We start from the raw sequence: 24,032 nt of genomic DNA on the forward strand, positions 1-24,032 counted from the left end.
ACCCACCAAGCCATGCCATGGACACCAAGCCACGCCCACAGAACCAGTAGTAAAAAAATTTGAATCCCACCACTGTCTGAGGGAATGGGGAAGTGAGAGATGCAGGCAGTCCGAGCTTCTTTGCTTTGGGCACCTTCAGATCACTTGCCTGTTGCTTACTTCTTCCTGGTTGAAGGCCTTCACACTCTTCTGGATGCATAAACCGGCCTGCTAACCTGATTTCAAAAACGTCAGTAATATAACAACTAAATAAAAACAGCTGCAGAAAGTCTACCATAAAACTAATTCTATCAAGATTATGACTGAATGAAAATACCTGAGGGAACAGAAAGCGTTTAGCCTGGCATCAGAAGCATTAACAACTATGGTACGTCTTGAACTTCCCCAGGGAGAAAACGCCACAGCCTAACTATAATTGGTAGAGGACCAAAGCTGTGTCTTCCCAGCTAACAAAAGTAATGATCTTACTAGCTGGACCGATTGGTGTAGATGCAAGCAAAACTTTAGGTATACCAATTCTAAACTAGATGGGATTTTAAAATCCAATACAGGCACATAATATTGATATATGTCTAGAAACTGTCTGGATATCACAGCAACTGTTTGAAGCATGGATGAAATAAATTTCACTTCCAATCCCTTGGTCTTTTTAGTTGCTATAGTTTGGATTTATTGTCATGCTGTTCAAAAGAAGCCCAGACCGAACATTTTATGATGATCTATCACAGTTCACATGGGTGGTTTAGAGGAAACATGTTACCTGCCAAGAGGCTATCTAAGAACTTTATTGTCTCATTTACAAGGGAACATAAATTTATGAGTCCACCCAGATACTGTATATTTTCATCCTTCAGCAGGGCCATCTAGTGGCTAAAGCAAATAATGACACTATCCGCACAGTGTTCTTCAAAGGTTTTGTCTGAATGGTAGATTATAACAAAGAAATTAAACACAGACAGAATTCTCCAAAAATAAATTAGTGCAAATGTCCAGTTATAAAGTTCTTTTATCAATTTGGGCACAGAATGGCTTTGGATTGATTTTCTATTCATTCTCTTACACGCATAGTATTAAGTACTGAACTTGTTTTATATTTGGAAAAATGCTTCTATACATATTTTACAAGCTACATGAAGCAATAATTTGGCATTTAATTGGCACCGGCATAAATAGTAATTGCCATATATTAATATTAAAACTAACTTGACTGCTTTTATTTTGGGGCTTGTAAATTTATGGAATATTGCTAACCTCAATTTGGCATATTATATTAGACATAATAGGCAAATATTTTGAGGCATATGGTTAGATTAAGACGCTGAAAGCAAGGCATTTAACTTTTCTACAAAACTATACTTTAATTGTAATTGAATTTTTAAAAATTGTTCATTTAAATATAGTGTACACATTAGGAAAAATACAAGAAAATCTGCTCTGTTTAAGAAAAAAGAAGAGCTTGCTCCCCAATTTGCCTTTAAATAGTATGGCTCGGTTCCTTAAGAATTATGATCATACAGATATATTTTTTTCTGGCCAATCATTTTTAAGATAGTGGGGTCCTCTTAAGCTTATAAGGTCCTTCCTTTATTTATGAAATTGGTGAGAAAAATAGACACTTCCACACCAGAGGTGGGTTTCAGCAGGTTCTGACCAGTTCTAAAGAACCGGTAGCGGAAATTTTGAGTGGTTCGGAGAACCGGTAGTAAAAATTCTGACTGGCCCTGCACCCATCTATTCTCTGTCTCCTGAGTCTCAGCTGATTGGGAGGAAATGGGGATTTTGCAGTAACCTTCCACTGGATTGGAGAGAGAATGGAGATTTTACAGTATCCTTCCCCTGCCACGCCCACCAAGCTACGCCCACAGAACCGGTAGTAAAAATTTTTGAAACCCACCACTGTTCCACACCCAAGAATTCTAGGAAAGTAGAAGAAGCAGAAAACTGAAAATATTGCAATTTATGAACTCAAAGATAATAACTACTTGATTCTTCTATGGTTGAACTGAATCCTGGTCCATTTTCATTTACAACCACAATCCTTAGCTTGATCTGCTAAGCTTATAATCAGTTTCCTCTGTATTTGTTTCTTCTATTCGTGATAGAAGCAGCCGCCAAAATCCCAAAATCTGCACCCTGAGCACTCAGCCATCTCAGGGAGCTGGATGTGGAAAAGGAGAAACACCATCATCATAGGGCATATAGATAATTTCCTCAGGAAATTAAAGGAAAAATTGGGATAGAATGATAAAAGACACAAAACATAACAGAAAAGGCATCAAACAGTCAAGAATTTTCCATTCATAAGCAGCGAGTGGATGGGCAATCACAGATTCAGCAGCAACTTCTTATTTTTAAAATGAAAAATACCAGGTGTCATGGTTACAGATACTGCAGATGCATTTAAAATCAAGGAAGGGTATTTACAGGTAGATCTCGATTTACAAGCATTTGTTTAATAACCAAAGATACAATAGCCCTGAAAAAGAGTGGCTTATGACCAGTTCTCACACGTATGACTGTTGTAGTATCCCCATACTCGCAGTTTGGGTACTTGGCAAACAACATATATTTACGATGGTTGCAGCATCCCATCATCCCAGGGTCCTGAGATTATTATTTGTAATCTTCCTAGGGAGCTTCTGACAAGCAAAATCAATGGGGGAAACAACATTTATTTAATTACCTCATGATTCACTTAACAAATATTGTGATATGCTTAACAAACATGGCAAAAAGGTTTTAAAATGGGACACAACTCACTTAACAACTGACTTGTTTAGCAACAGAAATTTTGGGCTCGGTTGTGGTTGTAGATCAACAATATACAGTATGTACCTGTACTCTGAACATGCTAAGAGAAACTACCGAAACCTTACAGTTCTGGAATATTCTGTTTCCAAAGTTACCAACTGGATGCTTCTGAGTCCGTAAACTTGGTTCTCATATTTCTAAGTGGAAGATTTATAAATATTTCTTTGCTTTTTCTTTGCAATCTAATGCTAAGGTATCTGATATCCCAAAACATTCAATTTGAAAACTATATTTAGCTATTATGGTTGAATACTTTATCATTTTAAGGCCATTTAAACAACACAGGTCATCACATCTCCCTATCCTAAATTCCTTAAAGAATTATCTGCTGGATAAAGAAATAGTACAGCATAAGTCAATAGGCTCATTCCTCATAAGCCTATTTAAGTTGCATATTCCATCCTGAGTCTAATATATGAGTAATGACAGAATCTAATTTACTGTTAATAGATATATGTCAAAAACAGAGCAAGAAACAATTACAAACATGAACTGGAAATCCTATACTATACTGTATGAGATTCTGATGCATGTGAGAGTTATAGACACCTTGTGGTGTCTCATTTGTTTCTCATTTTTCACAATTAGGGCTAGAAATCTGGATGAGACAGTTAGAAACTGAGGAAACAAAGAATACCAGCTGTCCAAATCCAAAGTTAAGTCTTCTAAACTAGAAAAGATTTAAGTTAGAATAGAATAGAATATTTATTGGCCAAGTGTTATTGGACACACAAGGAATTTGTCTTTGGTGCATATCCTCTCAGTGTACATAAAAAGAAGAAAAATACATTGAGCAAAACTATCAGAGAGCATTTATCAAGGCTGCCATCAGCGGCGCCATCTTGGAGTAATTTTACTTAACTTTATATATATATATATATATATATATATATATATATATATATATATATATATCTTAACTTTATATATATCTATCTATCCATTTGTATTCCTAGTTTAAGGCTAATTCACTCAAACATTAATTTCTCTATGAAACACATACCAAAAGAAATGGCAAATTACTTACATTGTGTTGAAATATTGCAAGAATTACGATTACATTAGGCATGTTGGGCAGAAATTAAGGGAACTTGGATATAGCTTTGAGAGCATTTGACTAAATATAAAGAAGGAAACAAAAGGGAAAGGAGACAACTAAAATATATGAAAGAAAATAAAAAATGCAAGTGCATTTGTGAAAAAAAATAATTCTGCAATTTAGCAAGAGAATTCTGCACTTGCTAAACTGGCACAAGTTACAGCTACCAGTATATTATCTCTTCATACAATCTTCCTGTTAGATAAAGTTTTAACTCTTTGCTAGTCAACCTGTGCCTTGTTGGGTTATCATTTCAAGGATATTTCATTATCAGGTTTCTCAATGTCTTCAACAAAGACAGATCTTCTAGTGTACTACCTTCACTGGAAAAGTTGGGATATATTCAGATTTGTATCTGCCTTTAAAATAGTTCATGTTGAACAATTTAGCAAAATCAAACATCATCACAAGAAATGTTTTGTGACATTTCATATTATGTCACAAACTGTTTAGCCCATGCTGAGCTGTATAGCACAGTCAGCACAGAAAACGTGACATTTTGTATTAAGTTATAAACTGCTTTATAATAATGTTTATATCACAGAAATGTTTTATAAATTTTGTTAAAATTTCAATTCCACAAGAGTTATGGGTCCCGGATTGTAAGTTAACTAAGGCACTGTAGTTCAAAAAGTTTTGTCTAAAAATGCACTCCCCACCCTCCCCAGTTCAAGATTAAAGGAATCAAAGTTTTAGTAGCATATAGATAAACAACTGATTCTCTGTATAAATGAGGGACAAAATACAATACAATAATACTCCCCCACATTTAAAATACTACACTGTCAGGAAAAGAGCTGATCTGAAGATAACATCAATGTAAAAAAAAACATGTGGCTAGATATCATTTTGAGGTTCTGGCAGTGAAAGTGCAAACTACAATTATGCTTGGCCTCTTCTGAACCTGCCCCCTCCCCCTCACTTGTATTTTGCTACAGAATCAATCACCCCAGTAGAGAGGCAAAAGCTTTTTCCCCAATCGTGGACCAATTAAAACAACAGGAGGAGAACATCTATGTTAAAACAGTACTAAAGTAAGAGCTGCCTATAAGTCAGAGGCCACCATGCAGGCAAATGTAGCTCTTCACCTTCCTGGTCTGTTCCTCTTCACCCAATCTCTGAGATTTTCTGCAGTATGAACAGTTCTCCTCATGGTTGCCAAGCTACGAATATTCCTCCTCTTCCCTCACCCTCCATCCCCTGTGGGCTGTGGCTACTTCTCTTCTGCCTTAAAAGCAATCATCATATTTGACTGCAGGAATATTGAAGAAACCCACTGCAGGGAAAGTAGTAGTCACATTTCACATTCTGCGGCAGTAGGAAACAGCAAGAGACAGCCAGGCCACAGTACGGAGAGCATTCGGTGCAGGGATGGAGAATCTGTGGTACTTCAGGTCTTGCTGAACTCACATCATTAGCTGTGTTGGCTGGGATTATTGGGAGGATGAATTTAGCTATTCTGGGAGGTCCAACAGTTCCCTGTAGATAATTGTTCTGGGTTCAGTACAGTAATCCCCTTTGTGTATTAGTGTTTCAGTTAAACTGTTAATTACTGGCCACACACTTTGAGTCTTTGCAATTTCCTGTCAAATTTCCTGGAGGATTTACATCTTCCAGGCATCTTAAATGTAAATTGAAGTAGTCCTCAACTTATGACCACAATGGAGCCCAAAATGTCTGACATTTGTTCATTGAGATTTGCCCCATTTTACGACCTTTCTTGCCACAGTTGTTAAGTGAATCACTGCAGTCGGTAAGTTAGTAACACGGTGGTTAAGTAAATCTGGCTTCCCCATTGATTTTGCTTGTCAAGAGGTTGTAAAAAGTGATCAAGTGACCTTGGGGCACGGCAACAGTCATAAGTATGAACTGGTTGCCAAGCATCTGAATTTTGATCACATGATCATAGGGATGCTACAAAGGTCGTAAGTGTGGAAAATGGCCATAAGTCGCTTTTTTCAGTGCCGTTGTAACTTTGAAAGGTCACCAAATGAACTGTTGTAAATCGAGGACTACCTGTATTCAAATATTTTCTGAGGTTTTACTACAAATAGCTAGTATATAAATTGAAACAAATAATACTATCAAAGGACAGCAAAGTTAATTTAGGATGGCATGCCATTTACATCGTCACACATTTCTACATCAAGGCAATAGCCGAACAAGTTAATCAGAACAATTTACAAATAAGAAGGAACTGAACTGTCAGTCTTAGACTTCAGCAAGACTTCTCCTTCATTCCTTTCTAATCTAGTGTTTACTTGATGGTTCAGATAAACAGCCAATAACCTAAATTGTAAACTAAATTTTAAATTGCATAAAACCTTTTTAATCAACATGTACATTCCTGCATGAAATGTTTGTCTATAAAATCACACTCCCATATTGTGGGATATGTGCTAAATGCCTAAATAGCAACAGAAGGACAGGGAAGTAGCATTCACAGTGACTGCCATCAATCTAATTTAATTACTGGGAGGGAGGGGAACTTAGAATACAGAATCTTGGAAAGTAAATCAACAAAATTCCACCCCTTATTAAAGGAATTCATTAACACAGGATCCCTATGAATCATTTAATTTCTTTCTCCCAGATTATTAAATTGAATGGTTCTTCTGCCAGGGTAAAACAGAAACATCACTCTGTTCTTTGTAAGTTTCCTTTTGTGTGCTCTTTTTCTTTATCAGCACCAATAGTTCTATTATCTATGCGTTGTCTTAATTTACAACTTGTTAGGGGTCTGTCTGTTTAAGAATGTCAAAAAGAATTAATGCCTGTATCAACCCTCATATTATGATCCTTCCTGACTCTACATTCCACAACCACCGTGTCAAAGTCAGGAATGAAAGCCTTCTCCAGAATCCCTTTTTTTTTTTTAATTTGATTTATATGCCGCCCTTCTTCGGAGACTCAGGGCGGCTTAGCAATAGCCTTCATACTTTTGTATATTTATACAAAGTCAGCTTATTGCCCCCACAAACTGGGTCCTCAATTTACCTACCTTAGAAAGGAGGGAAGGCTGAGTCAACCTTGAGCCTGGGGAGATTTGAACTAGCAGTAATTGCAGGCAGCTGAATGATAATAACAGGCTATTAGTCTGCTGCGCCACCAGGGTCTTTTTTAACTCTCTTTAGCTCTATTCCCTTAACCTAGGCCCAAATCCTTCCTAAATATTCTGTATTTGTTTATTTATATTGTATTACACTTCTCCTTTACTTAAGGGGCGTATGGGTGTTCGGGGAGGGGGTAGCACCTATGGTAGAGGGGGTAGCCTTTTTACAGTTGTTGATTTATCTTTGGACCCCACCTGACACTGTCATGTGTGGCTCTAAGTAGCTGTTAGAGGTACAGGGGCCACACCCTGGTAAACCATTTAGGCAGATGGGTCAAGCCAAGTGAGGGAGCCAGTGGGCCTTTGACTCTTGGTGAGATACAAGATTTGTCTATTATAGAATGGGAAGTCTGACCCTGGCAAATCGACAGGCCCACCAGGCACTGTGGAGCACTAACAGCATAACAACACACTTAGGCAATCTGATCTTCCATTGCAGCAAAAGATCTCCAGCTGTATATTCTCCATGCCGTGGATTAAAGTCCCTTCTACCGAGAGAGTGGGACTGCCCCTGTACAACAGCAATGAAACTTAAGACTCCATCACCCATAGGATTCTGTTGTGCAATTCATCTTCCTCTACAACTCATCTGAAAATCATTTTAACCCAAACCTAATTCATGGAGCCTTTCAGCAATGGGGGAGTGGCAAAGCAACAGGTGGAGATGACCACTGGCAGTTGTAGTCATAAATCTACGCATGGGTGCACCGCCCTTGGACCAGTGATCATTCATCTCAGGACCAGGGCTACAGAGATGTCTGGCAGAATCCAGAATGATTGGGCAGGACTTCTAGGACAGCACTGCCCACCTTCACATGAGTGAGAGAGTTAAAAAAAGGACCCTATACATTACCTGCCACATAACATCTGGCTAGTTTACCATGGCTACCAAATAATCTATTTAGTGGTCAAGAATCATGAAAAATGAATAAAAGAAAACTCATTTTTGAAAATCCATTCCTTGCTGGATACGGACAAATTGTCATAGCCCAAAAGGTGAACATCACTCATAGCAGTCAAACTTTATCTTTAATAGACAAAAAGAAAAATAGAGTTGGAAGGGACCTTAGAGGTCTTCTAATCCAACCCCCTATTCAAGCAGAAGACCCTAGACTAGACCATTTCGGACAAATGGCTGTTCAACCTCTTCTTAAAAACCTCCAGTGCTGGAGCACCCACAACTTCCAAAGGCAAGCCTTTCCACTAATTAATTGGTCTGTCAGGTAATTTCTTCTTAGTTCCAAGTTGGTTTTCTCCTTGATCAGTTTCCATTAATTGCTTCTTTTCCTGCTCCCAGGTACTTTAGAGAATAGCTTGATTCCCGCCCCCCGCCCTTCTTTGTGGCACCCCCTTAGATATTGGAACACTGCTGTCATGTCACCACTGGTCCTTCTTTCCATGAAACTAGACATACCTGCAACCGTTCTTCATATGTCTTAGCCTCCAGTCCCCTAATCATCTTTGTTGCTCTTCTCTGTATTTTTTCAACAGTCTCAACAGTCTCTTTTTTTATATCGTGGTGAGATGTATAACACTCTGTAACACTGACATTGCTGCACTCAATGAGACCAGGCTGGCAGATGAAAGTACAGTACATTACGGGAAACAGCAAGAATGGACAATACATTCTTTTGGAATGGGAAACCACAGACTGATAACAGGGCTCACAGAGTAGGTTTTGCAATCAAAACTGCTGTGCTGAAAAATGTCTTTACTCTACCCAGTGGAATAAATGAACACATGATGAAGTTCCGATTTTGTCTTATCAAGTCCCACTATATCACCATTGTCAGCCCTTACACACCAATTCTCACAAGTCCAGATGAAGGCAAGGAAGATTGCTATGAGGACCTGGACCAAACTATTCAGATATCCCTGGCAAGTGACAGACGTGTCCTTCTAGACGATGGAGTCCTCGGGAGATATGAAATGGAAAAACTAAACAGCAATGACCTGGGCATCAACAACACAATATTCACATTTGCAATAATCAGTACAAAATGAAAACCCTATACTGGCACCTATTTGACTATGTCATAGTTTGTCAGCATAATCTTAACAATGTCACAATCACTCATGTCATGTAAGGTGCTAAGTGCTGGACAGATCACAGGCTGGTCCAGTCAGTCCTCAATTTGCACTTTTATTCTATTATTTCATTTATATCCCACTTTTATTATTGTTTATAAATAACACAAGCTGGCGAACATACCTAATACTCCTTCCTTCTCCTATTTTCCCGACTATAACAACCCTGTAAAGTGAGGTGGGCTGAGAGAGAGTGATTGCCAAGTCACCCAGCCATTTTTTAATGCCTAAGGCGGGACTAGAACTCATAATCTCGATTCCTAGGCCAATACCCTAAACATTAGACCAAATTGGATCATTTACCTCATAAACAACCAAAGACTGCCAGAAAGTCATTCAACATTGGCAGACTACAAAACCCAGACATAATCCAATGACTTCCATGATGCCTTTATTGTAGTTTTCTATATAAATAAGGGAGGCAAATCAGACTATGGAAACTACGGAGATATCTCGCTGCAGCCCATTACAGGCAAGATCTTTGACTGAATTCTCCTAAACAGACTTATCACTGTCTTGAAAAGGAACCTCCCAGAGGCATAGTGGCCTTCAGCCAGAAAGGAGTACAGCAGACATGATATTTGTTGCGAGGCAAGTCCGGGAGAAGTGCATTGAGTAGAACAAGCCTCTTTACTTGGTCTTCAGTAGCCTTACAAAGGCATCTGAAATTGTAAATAAGGAGACTCGCTGGATCATCCTGAGATGTTATGGATGCTCAGAGAAAGTTGTGAAGTTGATTCAGCTACTCCGCAACAGAATGACAAAACATATTTTTTACAACAATAATACATCAACTACATTTGCCATTTTCAATGGGGTAAAACAGAATGCTAGCCTCAGTCCCATTCAGTCTGTTCTTCACATTCATGTTGTAACTTGCTATGCAGGAGGGAGTCTACATGACCTTTGTTTCTTGAATGCTTAGACCAGTGGTGGGATTCAAATAATTTAACAACCAGTTCTCTGCCCTATTGACTGGATGGGTAGGCATGGCCATGGTGGGCCAGCACTCAGCCTCCTGCACCCTCCTGGGAGCAAAAATGGGCCACGGGGGGATGACGACATGTCATTCCCCCATGCCCCATTTTGGGCTTACTAGGCCTCCCTGCAGCCTCCTGGGAGCGAAAACGGGCCACGGGGGTGTATGTGCACCCCCCCGCCCCATTTTGGGCCTAGGAGGCCTCATTGCACTTACCTGGGAGCCAAATAGGGTACGTGCAAGGGGCAGGGAGGGAAGGGGTCAACCAGAAATTTAACTATGAAATTTCAAGTTCAAATGAACTTGAAAAGAGCCTCGGTGGTGCAGCAGACTAAAGTGCTGTTAAGTGCTAGCACTTAGCTGCCAGCTGCCTGCAATTAGTGCAAGTTTGAATCTCACCAGGCTCAAGGTTGACTCAGCCTTCCATCCTTTCGAGGTAGGTAAATTGAGGACCCGGATTGTGGGGGCAATAAGCCAACTTTGTATAGAACAACACCGCTTGGGGGGGTGCGAAAGCCCTAATAAGCAGGTATATACAAAAAAAGTATGCAGGCTATTGCTATAATGCATTGTAAGCCGCCCTGATTCTACGGAGAAGGGCGGCATATAAATTGGACTAATAAATAAATAAATAAATAAATAATCTACCAGTTCGCCCGAACTCACCCGAACCGGCTGAATCCCATCACTGGCTTAGACTAAATTCTTCCATACAGTCATTCAAGAAACCCTCTTTGCTGATGACCGTGTGGTCCTGGCACAAAGACACTGATCCAGAGTTGATGCTGAACCAATTCTCAGATGCTCAATTCCTCTTCAGCCTGATTGTCAGCCTGAACAAGACTGAAGTACCTTAGCATCCCGTGCCAAATACCAAGCTTCCAGAACCAAAAAATCACTCTTGACAATAGCTAACTGATAAATATAAACAGCTCCAAATGCTTGGGAAGCATCATTTTGAGCAATAGGTCTTTGGACAAAGAAACTGACTCTCGGATCAGCAAGGCCAGCCAGGCATCAGGGCAGCTGCGTACTAGAATGCTCAATCAACACAAAATCCATGTCTCCACACAGTGAAAGTCTATAAAGCTGTGGCTATCCTTTCTCTCCTAGATGAATGCGAGTCCTTGATTCTGTACCAAAAGCACGTCAAAAAACTGAAGAAATTCCACATGGTCTCTGCACTCCATCCTTGGCATTTATTGGCAAGACTGTATCTCTCACTTGGAGGTCTTGAATCGTACAGAGTTCACCAGCACTGAGTCCTCTGATTATTAGAACCCAGATCAGATGGGGGGGGGCGGGGATGGGACATGTCATCAGAATGTATACTTGTCAGTTGCTCTATAAGTGTACTGGAATCTGGGAAGAGACCTTGGGATCGACAACCCACACGCTACAAAAATGCTGTGAAATAAATCCTATGTCACTGTGACAGCCAGCCAGAATCTAGAAACAACTAAAGATGTTGACAGAACCCAACAGCAAGGCCTGTGCTATGAAACCTCCACCAACTTTGAAGATAGGTGCAGCCAAAAACAGATAGGAAACTGTGAATGAAGTCAAATGAGAACAACACTCAGAGATACTACAACAATGGAGTTTCAGTGTTTCCAGACTGGGACTGAGGAGTCATTTCTGCTTCCACAGATGAACTATATAACAGCATATCTTCTTCAAACTTGGATTACCGTATTAAACTATGCAGGAGGTTATTTCCTCTGTAACATTTCCATTCTAATTCAATAACAAAGCTATGTCTCTTCTATAATACTGTCTACGGCCAACTAGCGAACTGTCTTGCAAGTTTCAAAACTAGTAGCTCTAAGTATATTTCTATACACATTTTTATAGTAAAAGAAATTAGTATCAGGAGTGTACATACAGCTTCACGGTTAGCTTCACTCAGAAATAAGAATGCTACATTATACAGGACTTTCTCACTAGGAAAATTAATCTTAGTTCTCTTTCGGTAAGATGGGAGTGTTCATCTAGTTAGAAGATAACTTTGACAATGAGCAAAATACGCAACTTAAGATAATAGGTAGCCTGTCCCTTAGTAAAAGTATTTCATAGTGTAGCTTAACAACAATTTACTATACTTGTTAGCTATAAGCAACATAAAATCCCACATAAAATAATAAAATCCCACATAGGAGCCTTGGTAGTACAGTGGTCTAAAGCACCCTGTTATTAAGACCAGCTGCCTGCAATTACTGCAGGTTCGAATCTCGCCAGGCTCAAGGTTGACTCAGCCTTCCCTCCTTTCTAAGGTAGGTAAATTGAGGACCCAGTTGTGGGGGCAATAAGCTGACTTTGTATAAATATACAAAAAGGACGAAGGCTATTACTTAGCGCATTGTAAGTCGCCCTGAGTCTCCCGAGAAGGGCAGCATATAAATCAAATTAAAAATAAAATAAAAATAAATAAATAAAATGGAATGAGTAGCCTGGCTTTCTCCTTGGACAACATGGAAACCTAGCAGGCTGGTTCAGAAGGGACAAAATTAATAGAATGACCACGTATTATACAATATTTGGTTTAAGAATTGGAGGGCCCAACACTGGTAAACACCTATACAACAGGTTTTTTTAGGGGCACAATCTCTTTTAGCGGTTTATACTATCGTGAAGGAATACAATCTAGTAATTACTGTTAAATATGAATTTCAGTACACAAATTAAAATATGGAAATTTAGGAAAATTGTTTCCCCTTTCATTTTCACAGTGAATCGATTCCTTCTTTTCTGGTCATCTAAATTACAACTCAGTTGGTTTTTACAAGGTAGATTTTTATATTTACTAAGCATGTGTTTCCATGCCAGAAATCTCTTAGCAGGTTAGTAAATCATTCTGAAGGTTATAATGATGATGATTTAGAAAATAGATTACCTGCTTAGCATCATCTCAAAACAATACACACTTGCACAAAATAGCTCATTGGGAATGCAAGTCCTTACCAGCAGAAAGTAAAGCCACCTGCTTACTCTGGGGCATAATCTCAACCACAAAAGATTCAAAATGGTCCCTCTAACCCTTTCTGAGGAGAGTAGAAGTCAGGAGATACAGTATGCCAGGCAGCTGGCAAGAAACTATACCCTCAAGTGGTATGCAAAGGTTGATAGTAACAGGCCAGCAGGCATGCTGCTTCTGGTTGAAGTGCAGAGATGGAAAAAAATGTTTTTCTGTGAGAACTGCTTGTCACACTCCATATTGTGCAGTACAGTGTTGCTGCTGTTTTCCTATGAGGGTTTTGAGAGAACGGATAGTAAAAGCATCCATAGAGATGCAGAATATAATGAAATCAATAAAATCATTTACTAACACAACAGGTTTCCAATCTACAATCTATCCAAATATTTACAAATTCAGATTTTCCCTTATGAAGAAGATGGCCTTTGTTTTATAACTAAACGTTATATATAAAACCAAAAAAATCCCATTACCTGGCTTTTTTAATGTAATGCAAAGCTCATTTTATTGGATTTAAATGGTACTTTTCTATTCACTTCTCCAACCTTGCTGTTTCCTAGAGCAGTAAAGTTCGAACATAAGAAGTCGCAGCAATAGCCATTTTGGCTGGGGAGTTGAAGTCGTGTATCAGGAGGATGTCCAAGTTGGAGGAAAAGTGAATCTAAAAGCTGTTCTTCATTGCCACAAATAAGAAGGTAAATCTAATAAAAATTAATATTATGATATTAATTGGAAATGATTGGAAATTAATTGGAAATGAAGTATATTTGCTTTTCTTGCATTCTGAAATTTACATGTGTGAGGAGGGTGATTTTTGTAAAAATGGTTTTACACTGGTATCATCCTGCTCGTAGAATGATTTCTCCAGAGGGATTTGCACATTGTCTATACTTTCTGACTTTTGTTTTTGTTCTAGCAGTATTTTTATCTTTCAAATAACTTCAGTCTAAAAGTTAGTTGGATCCTTAGTCCTGTTTCTGCTATTTTTCTTCCCTGTTGCTAGTTTTACACTGTATTCTGTTGCTGGTTTTTTTTTTTAATTCTGCTTTGAATATTTTACCATTTTAGGGTTTTCTAAAAAGGACAACAGAATTTTCTATTTCCGTGTGGTACAGTATAGAAATATCGTAACTACATTTTTCCTTTCCTCCAACCACTCATACCATCTATACCAAATTTTATAGTATTCTATATCCTCTTTTTCTTTGAGTTCTTTTGTCAATTTATCCATCTCTGTGCATTCCAAATTTTTTTTTATCAATTCCTCCTCTGTTGGTGTATTTTCTTTTTCCCAATTTTGGGCAAAAGGAAAAATGAAGAAGAAAAATAAGGGGGAGTTAAAGAAATGTCAAAAACAATGGGAAAAATTGGTAAAATACAATTTAGTGATTGAAATGAAAAAGAGAAATATATTGTAAATGAAATGATGGGGACAGATAGCAATATGGAATAAGATGAAGTAAAATTCGTGGAAATAGTAAATAATAAGGAAGGACCACTATGAAAAAACTGTAAAAAGAGTCTTGTATATAAGTGTTGTATGTCTTGTATTGTTTTACTGTGTTATAATAAATAAACTGCCTGCAATTACTGCGAGTTCAAATCTCACCAGGCTCAAGGTTGACTCAGCCTTCCATCCTTCCGAGGTAGGTAAAATGAGGACCCGGATTGTGGGGGCAATAAGCTGACTTTGTATAAAAAAGAACACCGCTTAGGAGGGGCCAAAAGCCCTACTGAGCAGGTATATACAAAAGTATGAAGGCTATTGCTTAACGCATTGTAAGCTGCCCTGAGTCTCCGGAGAAGGGCGGCATATAAATCGAACCAATAAACAAACAAACAAACAAACAAACAAATAAATAAATAAATAAACTTTAAAAAAAAAAGAAATATTGTGACTAAACCAAATAAGTACAAGTTAAACATTAAATTAAAAAAACATTAAGAGAGTTTTTCTACAAATGCCTATGCTGCTTCTGCCTATTTATTTATATATCAAAGTTAGAAATTGCCCATCTCCCTCACAGAGCAGTGGGCAGTGTACAAGTAAAATCTAAAAACATAAAAACTGAATATTATATTAGGAGACAAAAGTAGTTAAAATTCAAAAGGCGGGGAGAGGGCCTTCTTACCAGCTACCATGAAGTTCCTTCTCCCCTTTTTAAGATAAGCCGAAAGTGAATTCTGACCCATGTCAGGAAAGAGAAGAGAAGAATGAATGATGGGACTTGATAAGAAGTAGATAAGGAAGAAGTACTGGGGCAGTTCTTCCTTTTGCTGACTCTGCTGGTAGAGGGGAAAGTCCGTTTTCTAAGTTGCACCATGCATCCTTTTAAATTCCCATTTACCCCCATGGAATATTTATACCAGAAAGGTCCACAAACGTGAATAGTTTCAAAGACTAAAATATTCCAAACATAGGTAAATCATATTGCTTGTTGCATGGCTGATTTAGCTGTGACAGGCCTCCCAGAAATAAGAGGTTCCTACCAATTCCAAGAGAAGGCCTGGATTGTCCAGATCAGCTTCCCTCAGGAAATAGTATCCAGTTGTTTTCAATATCACCCCAGCCAGCTCTTCCGTTATTTATGATGGTGAAGATGATAGGTTTAGAATTTGCCTCAACTGGATAATAACCAGATAGGGAAACTTATGTACATGTTGCAGCCTAGTCTTTTACAACGGTCTCAAGACATTTTTCAATAATGCAAGGCTATCCTTTTTCTGTGGGATCGAACTGATGAAATGGGTGATATGGTAAAGGGCTTGGTGTGGTTAGTTATCTTTAGAATTATTTTTTTTTTTAAAATCTAGGTTGTATTGGTACACAGCAAAGCATGTTTTGCATCTATTGAATAATAGAGAGAAATACTTTCACCATTTTGTGGTAATCGGTTGTTTGTATTTAGCAACACAATTTCTATAAAATATTATGGTTTCAGAACGAAGATTCATGCATTGCACACCGTTTATTTCTACTTTATAGCGAGAGATAATAATAGCAAAAAAAAAAAAAAAGGTATATAGTCATGAAGGCTCCTTAGAACATGTTCAAAAGCAACAGAGTTTTAACCATTTTTACCAGGACTAGAGACTCATAAAAGATATGAGAATAATTTTCCCAGAGCATTTCAGGAGAAAAAAGCTACAGCTAAACAGACTTATTTTCCTTGATATTTAACAAAATCAATTATTAACATAAGCTCTTTCCAGCTTAAAATTGGTTCTGCATCAATGGGAAAAAAACAGCAAATCAAATGATAAATACATCGTCACTATTGCTCATTCCAAGTGTCCTGGAGTGGATGCAAGCAGATAGATACTGATTGTAAAATCAGTGGCTTTACTTGGCATAGGCAAAGGAGACCCCCCTCCCCCCCAAAAACCTTTGGATGCCATGTGCAATCACAACTGGAAAGAGCAGTAAAGGGCAGAAGATCAAGATGATGGCGGCATAAAAACAAGGATGTAACCTAGAAATGGATCCAGGAATGGCCTAGAGCTGAACACAAAGGAAGGGAGTGGTACCTAGGAAGGAAGGCTCTTAGTCATTGCTCTGAGTGATGACCAAGCAACTGAGCCCAGGCAGACTGCTGCCTGCTCTCTCTGCAGTGAAATTCATGCCTTACTGTGGTTTTCTTCCAAAGGAAGAAGAATGGAGTTGTCTTTCAAGAAAGGGAAAAAAAAAATCTACTCAACTTCAACTGCCTAAATGAATCCATCTTTTAATAAGCCAGTCTTAACTGATCTGGCGATAACTGGGATAAAGCTTAAGCAATTTCGAATAGTTTGATTGTAGTTCAAATGAACAGACAACTGTAATTCAGGCTTTATAGAGAAAGAAACGACACAAATTGTGAACACAGGCCCATCGTGTTCAGGAGCTCCACTGAAAATCTCTGCTGAACCCACCAACTGGCATGACTTTGCAGTGCAGCAGGACCAAATCAAAAAGGCTTTTTACATGCCAGCCTTTCCCAAGCCAAGGCAAGAGAAAACAACTTGACATCCAAGTGGAAAATAAATTGGTGATCACAGGACTTAATTTGCCAGTGCAATAGGAAAGCAGTCAGGCCATGCTGATTGATAACTTTCTCTGCTGCAAGGGAATAGGGAGAGATCCTGGAAGCATAAATGCATGTGCAGTAAGTAGACTATTTGGGAGTTTGAATCCTCCCATATACCACGAGTAGCTAGGTCATCTTGGGTGGAACCAGACTAATTTTAATTTAATATCTATTAGTTGTGGCCAGTGGATGAACCCTAAATTATAGTTTAAAGACTATTGACGTAGATTATTCATCTACTGGCTGTCTGCAAAGCGACAACTAGATATTTCTTGAATATACACACTTTTTAGTCCCACAATTGTAATCAGCTACTGATAAAATAATGGCTTGTGGCGTTGTGGTTATAAAAGCTGGGGTTTAAGCATAATTGTTCAGCATGGTAACGGCATATATGTGTCTACTCCAAGCAAAATCAATCATGACTCCTCCCCTTAGAGGGTATATTTAGCTCCCGAAATAGCCAAACAATAAAGGACAAAAAAACCCAGAATTATAACAAAAAGAAGCAAACACAGAGACCCCAAGGACAAGCTTCAGGGGCGTTGTCAGACATGTGTAAACAACCTGCAGACTATTTAGTAAGCACCTGCATAATTTGTATTCTTATACTTATGAATGGAACTGAACATGGAGTATTATGGAGGTGGATAGGATGCAGTGGCAATTGCCAGAAAAATTGCTAATGTTGGAAAATCAAATTCAATATCAACTTTTCATCTTTGAGTGAATACTCTGTAGATGGGGATGTGGAGGAGAAAGAGCAGCAAAATTTAAAGTTGAATTGACAGAATAATTTTAAGGTTTGGAAAGAGAAGAAAATAACAGGACTTGCAAAGAGACTTGACGGAGAGAAACCGTCAAATGTTGCATTTGCTATGAATTTTTGTTTTGTTTTTCATCTAATTCTAAGAGGTTCCTTTATTTTTTTCCCAGGAGTCAAACCAATAGCTAGTAGCCACACCCAGCGACTTCAAGGATGCAAACACAAATAAAAACCTCAAAGCATCTTTCTACCATTATCAATTTTCCCTTGGACAGATGAAGATGCACCCTTGTTTATGCTGATAGCTTTTAAGCTAACAGGAAAATATAAAATATTGCACCTGGATGGCTCCTTAGCACACAAAAGAGCTGAATTTAAGCGTAAATTCAGCTGGTTTTAAGAGCAACTGGCTCTTGTACCCAAGGGCAATCTGCCATCCAGAACAGGCCTTGTTAAGAGGATCAAGAAGTGAGAGCCTTCCGTTTCTGAAGCATTTCCAGACAGATGTACGTATTTCTCTCACCTCCAGTATTTGCTTACCCCAATGATGACGGTGTCATCGCCCTGGAAAACCGGGATGAATTTATCTCCCCGTATGATCTCCGACTGATTCAAGGGCCGGAACCTACAGAGCACCTTGATGCTGCATTCATTGAGTTCGGTAGTCATGCTGGCTGGGCAATGGGGCTTTGTCCTGGTGTGCAGCTTTTGTAGCTAGAAGGCGCAAAGAGCAGCAGGAGATGCAATTCCCAAGCAAAATGAGAGACAGGCAAAAGCAGGTTGCACACAGGCACTCTCGGAGGAAGGATCACAAAGGGGAAGTCTTTCCTAGATTGTCACCCCACAGCAGCAGAGCAGTTGGCTCTCTCAGCTGGGCTGGTAAGTCTTCCGTGCCTGTGGTACCCTGGGATGCTGCTTGCAGTGCCTGTATCCCCCTCCTCCTGCTGCAGGAATCGGCAGCATCAGCATCAGGCAAAGGGTTGGGCTGTAGCTCAGGGTTAATACTTTTAAGGTGGAACAACCCCAGCGCCTTAAGGTGGACATGATTTTTTTTTTTTTTAAAGAACTGCACCTTCCAGCTAGTCTCTTCACTTGATGTTCCAGTTGGCAGCAGTTACTTTGTTCCCTTTATCCTTTCCAGATACAAAACAGTACAGGGACCCTACAGACAATAGATGTATAGAAGAAAAAATACTGAAAACGAGTGTTTGTCATGCAAAGCTTATAAAAGTTAGTTTTCCCCTTTGTACACAGCTGGTAAAATTTTAAAAGCTTCTCCTTTATTTCAGAAATATCCGCAAAAAGAAAAAAAATCACAATTGAGTGGGACTTGAATGGTGTGGGACTAATTCAAAGCCATCACTGAGAAATTCACCTAATGCTTATCGTTTATAGAAGACTGGAAATAGCAATGTGTTATTTTTCCTCAATTAATTTGGTTATTTCAGATTGGTTTTAAGAGAGCTCCAAACAAACGGGAATAAGAATTGAGCAGGTCTTTTATAAATTGAAGAAAATATTATTATGGTAGTAAGGACCGAGTAAATATAATTGTAACTGGCAATGCCTGTGGATTGACTTGCTGAAAAGTGCTTCCAACTCATTATGTCGGAATGAGGCTTAACGTGGTAGTATCCTTACTGTATTCAACCAATAATAAGATTGATTAATCCATGAAGTCCTCACAATAAGCAATATAATTCTTGCATATGTTTATATGACTAAGCAATGAGTGACAATATCTGATGGTACTATGAGAAACAGAACTTGTGAAGAAAAGGACAAATCATTTCTCAATTTTGTTTTGATTCTCACCTTATGACCATATAGAGCATAGAGACAGAACTGGAGTTACTTGACCTGAAAATGAATGGTGAGTATGTCCTGCAGTGACTGCAAATAGCTTCTCTTCTAGTGTCTAGTCATAGACCATAATGGAATTACATAATAGAATAATGTCTACAAGACAACTATCTGCTCAGCCCAGTGCTTGAGATAAAAGTTGACAATTCTTTTCCAAATGAGTGATCGAACCAGACATATGTTTTCCTTTTCTTTTTCTTTTAAAGACTATGACTTATTAATTTAGGGGTGAATATTCTGTTCCTAGTTATTTAAAATGAACTTTTTGATTGGTTTTTCAACAGACTTTTTAGTGTGCTGTCAAGAAGTGCTCATATTTTCACAGGCTTGAGTGTAGTTCAAGTCTAAGTTCCCAAATGTTTGGGGCTGGTAGATATACTTGGAATGAAACCATATCCTTGGTATTCTCACAAAATAACTGTCACAGTGGCACAGCAAGCCAGTGACCGCTAGAAGCCAAATGAACGATATTGCTACTCACCATTACCTGTGGCTTCCTGGAATGATGTCCACTCTTCCTCTTATTTCTGGAATATTTTCAAACATTGCTTGTTGCTGGTGCCCCCCATTTTTTCTTGTTTTCTAACAATTTGTTTGGTGTACTGTACATGAAGAGTCCAAAGAGCCCCCACACACTCTCATTAGTCAGTCTTTGCTTTGCTGCCTGCTGATTTCCTTTAAAAAATACTGAATCTTTAAATAAAGGAAGAACAAAGAGCTTGTGGATAGAACAGTAGATATTCTAAAGGCACCATTTTGAGAACCCAGCGTATATTGCTTGGTGCCCAAATGCTCCTTAAAAGTCCTGGCATTAGAAACAAAATGTAGGATTGTTCTACGGTTAATAAGCCAAATAGGATTGACATACATTTCAGCATAGGCACAATGCTCTCAAGAAGAATGGGATCAGAGGTGAAATTCAGCAGGTTCTGACAGGTTCTGGAGAACTGGTAGTGGAAATTTTGAGTAGTTTGGAGAACCGGAAAATACCAGCTCTGGCTGGCCCCAGAGTGGGGTGGGAATGGAGATTTTGCAATATCCTTCCCCTGCCATGCCCACCAAGCCACGCCCATCAAGCCACACCACACCCACCAAGCCACAGCCACAGAACCGGTAGTAAAAAAATTTGAATTTCATCATTGAATGGGATCTAACATGGGCTAAATTAACAGATCATCTACCACTTTCAAAATCCTGCTAGCTTATGTGGAGAAAGATTCTTGTTGCCTTTATTATTATTATTATTATTTTTCAAATGTCCTCTTCTTTTGAACATAACCATTGATGGCTACACCTTGTGACTTTAGCTGAAAGAAAACTAAGCAGGGTCAGACCAAGTTTGTACTAGGAAATCCCATCCTAGGATGGGAAGCTGAAAAACATCATGGTAAGCAATGACAAACCATTTCCATTCATTGCCAAGACATTACCTATGTGCAGTAAGTCACCAGAAACAGACCTTTTCTCAAAGAAGACTTTTTTAACAATTCATGGACTAAACCACAGGTTGGAACAGGAATGGAACCCAGTCCTAGAATCGAAGAGTGAATCAGTTTTATTGATCTAGTGGCTTCTAGGCTGCATCTGTTGTTATTATTTCCCTGACAAGGACCACCCATGCTGGTAATTCACCTTTGCATAATTTTCTAATTGGACCATCCAGATAAAAGTTCCCCTCTTGCTGATGAAACTCCTTTGTAGCAGGACTTTCTGCCCGTGTCTAACCTTCAAATGACATTATGTCTAAGCTGTATTTTTTCTCCTGTTAAATTACATAAGGAAATCTATGAAAACCATTTGTACTTGTATATTTATTTATTAATTAATTAACTTATTATTATTATTTATTAATTTAATTTGTATACCGCCCTTCTCCCGAAGGACTCAGGGCGATGCACAGCCAAAGATAAAGATAAGGTACTCATGTATATAAGGTACTCATTATATAGTACTGGGCCTTAATGTATAATATTAAAAATGTATATAAGTTTAAATAAGAAAGCCATGTGAATCAGCTTTTATTTATGTCAAGAGATCATAGGCTGATAACAACATTTGTTCAGACTAAAGCACAGGTTTGGGGTACACAGAATTTCTCATGGGGCTTAACCAGGCAATAATTGTCATGCAATATGTTATAAATCCAGTCCTCTATTAGGTACTGCAGGAATACAGTTGAAATTGGCTACATAACCAGAGTGATTCCTACCATCCCCTTTCTCTAAGCTTCTAAGTAATGGCCCAGCCAGGAAGATATGCATACAGTAAAACCTTTTAATCATCACCACTGCTTACGCTTCCAAGAAACAGAGAGCCATTTGGGCAGATATTGCAAAAACAGCAGAAATCAGAGGAAGTCTTGACACATGAAGATGTAACGATAGCAGAAGTGCTATCGTTACATCTTTTTTTGCAGCAGGCAAAAAGACAAGAGCAGAACAACTAAAATAATCGGCAAAGAGGGTTCTTTTTCTTCCAGATGGATTGAACTAAATGAAGCTTTAAAAAGGGACGGCTGAGGTGAAGTCTGTGGCCTGCGTGCAGGTCTTTGAGACATTGGGTAGGATACTGAGGAAAACGCCAGATGCCTAATTAAATGGCCCTTCTTCTGATTCAATCTGGAACGACGATTCTTATGGTATTGTGGGAAGGCCCCACCCCCACCCCCAGAAGAATGAAATATTTGGGGAAATATTTAAAAAAAAAAGCAGAATATTATATTTCCCCTAAAGGAGAAATGAAAAAAATCTTAAGGGAGGCAGAAACCAGCCCCAGGTTCCCTGCCCCAAGGAGAAACTGAGGAGGCCAGCTTTTAGAAATGCAGATTTGGTAATCCATTAAGAAAGATTGGGTCAAGACAGAAACTCAAATAAGCAACAGACAAAAGGTTGATAAAATTAGCTCAGACAAACACCTAGGATTTGCATTTCCTCTTTTGCCTATAGAACCAGCTATCACCCTTACATGACCCCCATAGGAATCCAGAAGGTATAAAAACCCACCCACTCTAAACTCCCATTTTGTCAGCTGCCCAGAATTACATGTGGTTGATGGTTCTGCTTCATCAATAAATGGAACCTTTCTTTCCTATCAGCCTCCAGCATCCATTTTGTTTCCAATGCCTTTCTCCCGGCTTGGAACTGAACCAGATGGATTTTCCTTCCAACAGTATATACAGTGCTATGTGTTCAGTGTTATATTTTAGCACAGTAGCCATATGCTGCAGCATTAAACAGAGGAATGCAGGGCACTGTAAAATAATCAGTTTGATGATAGACAAGGACTGAGGAGGCCATGCTAAAACTGCTACTCAGGAGTTACAGATAGTTTAGTGAATTGGGGCCTCTGAATAATCTGCCCCACAGCATTGCTTTGAGAAGCTATGCATGGGAGAACACAAAATGAGGGAAGCCAAGAATGGTACTTTAGTCTCCCTGAAGGCCAGTTAGATATATGTAATTTACGTGTTATATGTAATTTAGATATTTGTGTATATTTGGAAAGAAACCACACTGTACTTTATGGATTTTGCTCACTAGTTCAAGAATGGAAGTAATTGAATGCTTTCATTTGCTAGCAAATCTTACAAAAACCTCCACTGAATTTGAAAGGGTTTTGTATATCATGTGTGCATATATTGCAACAATGCTTAATGTGTAAATAAATGAACAATTTTAAAAAATGTAACCACAACCTATTAACTTAATTCTATCCCCAAAAGGAGTTTGAGAACTACATTTTAATCATTTTACATATTTTAATTGATACATTGTTTCCAAGAGATTCAAAATGTTAAAATGATCAAATGTTTACCTAGTAAAAACCAATTTAGCACAGGTGGAGTACTGAATGCTGAAAATTAAAACAAAATAAGAACAAAATTTGAACATCTAATGAAGGAAGCATTGGAGACTTAATAGGAGAAATGCTTTAATTATATCTATAGCACATATAACTATACATTTATGTATGTCTATAGTGAACATATAAATAATATAAAACGTTTGTGCAGAAAGAGAACTCTACAAAACCTTCAAAGGAGATGTTTTGTTTGATTTTTTTTTTATCAGCAAAGTGAAGTAGCTGTATATTGTATGGAGATGATGCATGTGAAAATAGCCATGAGCAGGTTAAAAGCAGTCATGTGAATCTGCAGCTCCTTTAACAATTGAAGAAATGTTTCATATGAGTTCTCACACAGATACAAAATCTCATATTTGTACAGCACACATGCATATTTACAGGAAATACGTATGGTTCTCCAAGAGCCTGT

The 24,032-nt window shown here is 38.5% G+C and overlaps 1 protein-coding gene across 1 annotated transcript in view; it reads right to left on the minus strand.

Annotated features, from left to right (window-relative positions):
* The window catches only part of KIF5A (kinesin family member 5A), a 60,703-nt gene extending 42,138 nt beyond the window's left edge, over positions 1-18,565 (minus strand). Inside the window, exon 1 of the mRNA XM_070934982.1 lies at positions 18,437-18,565. Within this exon, the coding sequence (XP_070791083.1) occupies positions 18,437-18,565 (129 nt within the window). The remainder of the gene's footprint in view (positions 1-18,436) is intronic.
* Between the last annotated feature and the right edge of the window lie 5,467 nt (positions 18,566-24,032).

Source organism: Pituophis catenifer, unplaced genomic scaffold (assembly GCF_029215685.1).
Source record: "Pituophis catenifer annectens isolate HBS135680 unplaced genomic scaffold, rPitCat1.0.hap2 SCAF_2, whole genome shotgun sequence".
In the NCBI taxonomy this organism is placed as follows: domain Eukaryota; kingdom Metazoa; phylum Chordata; class Lepidosauria; order Squamata; family Colubridae; genus Pituophis; species Pituophis catenifer.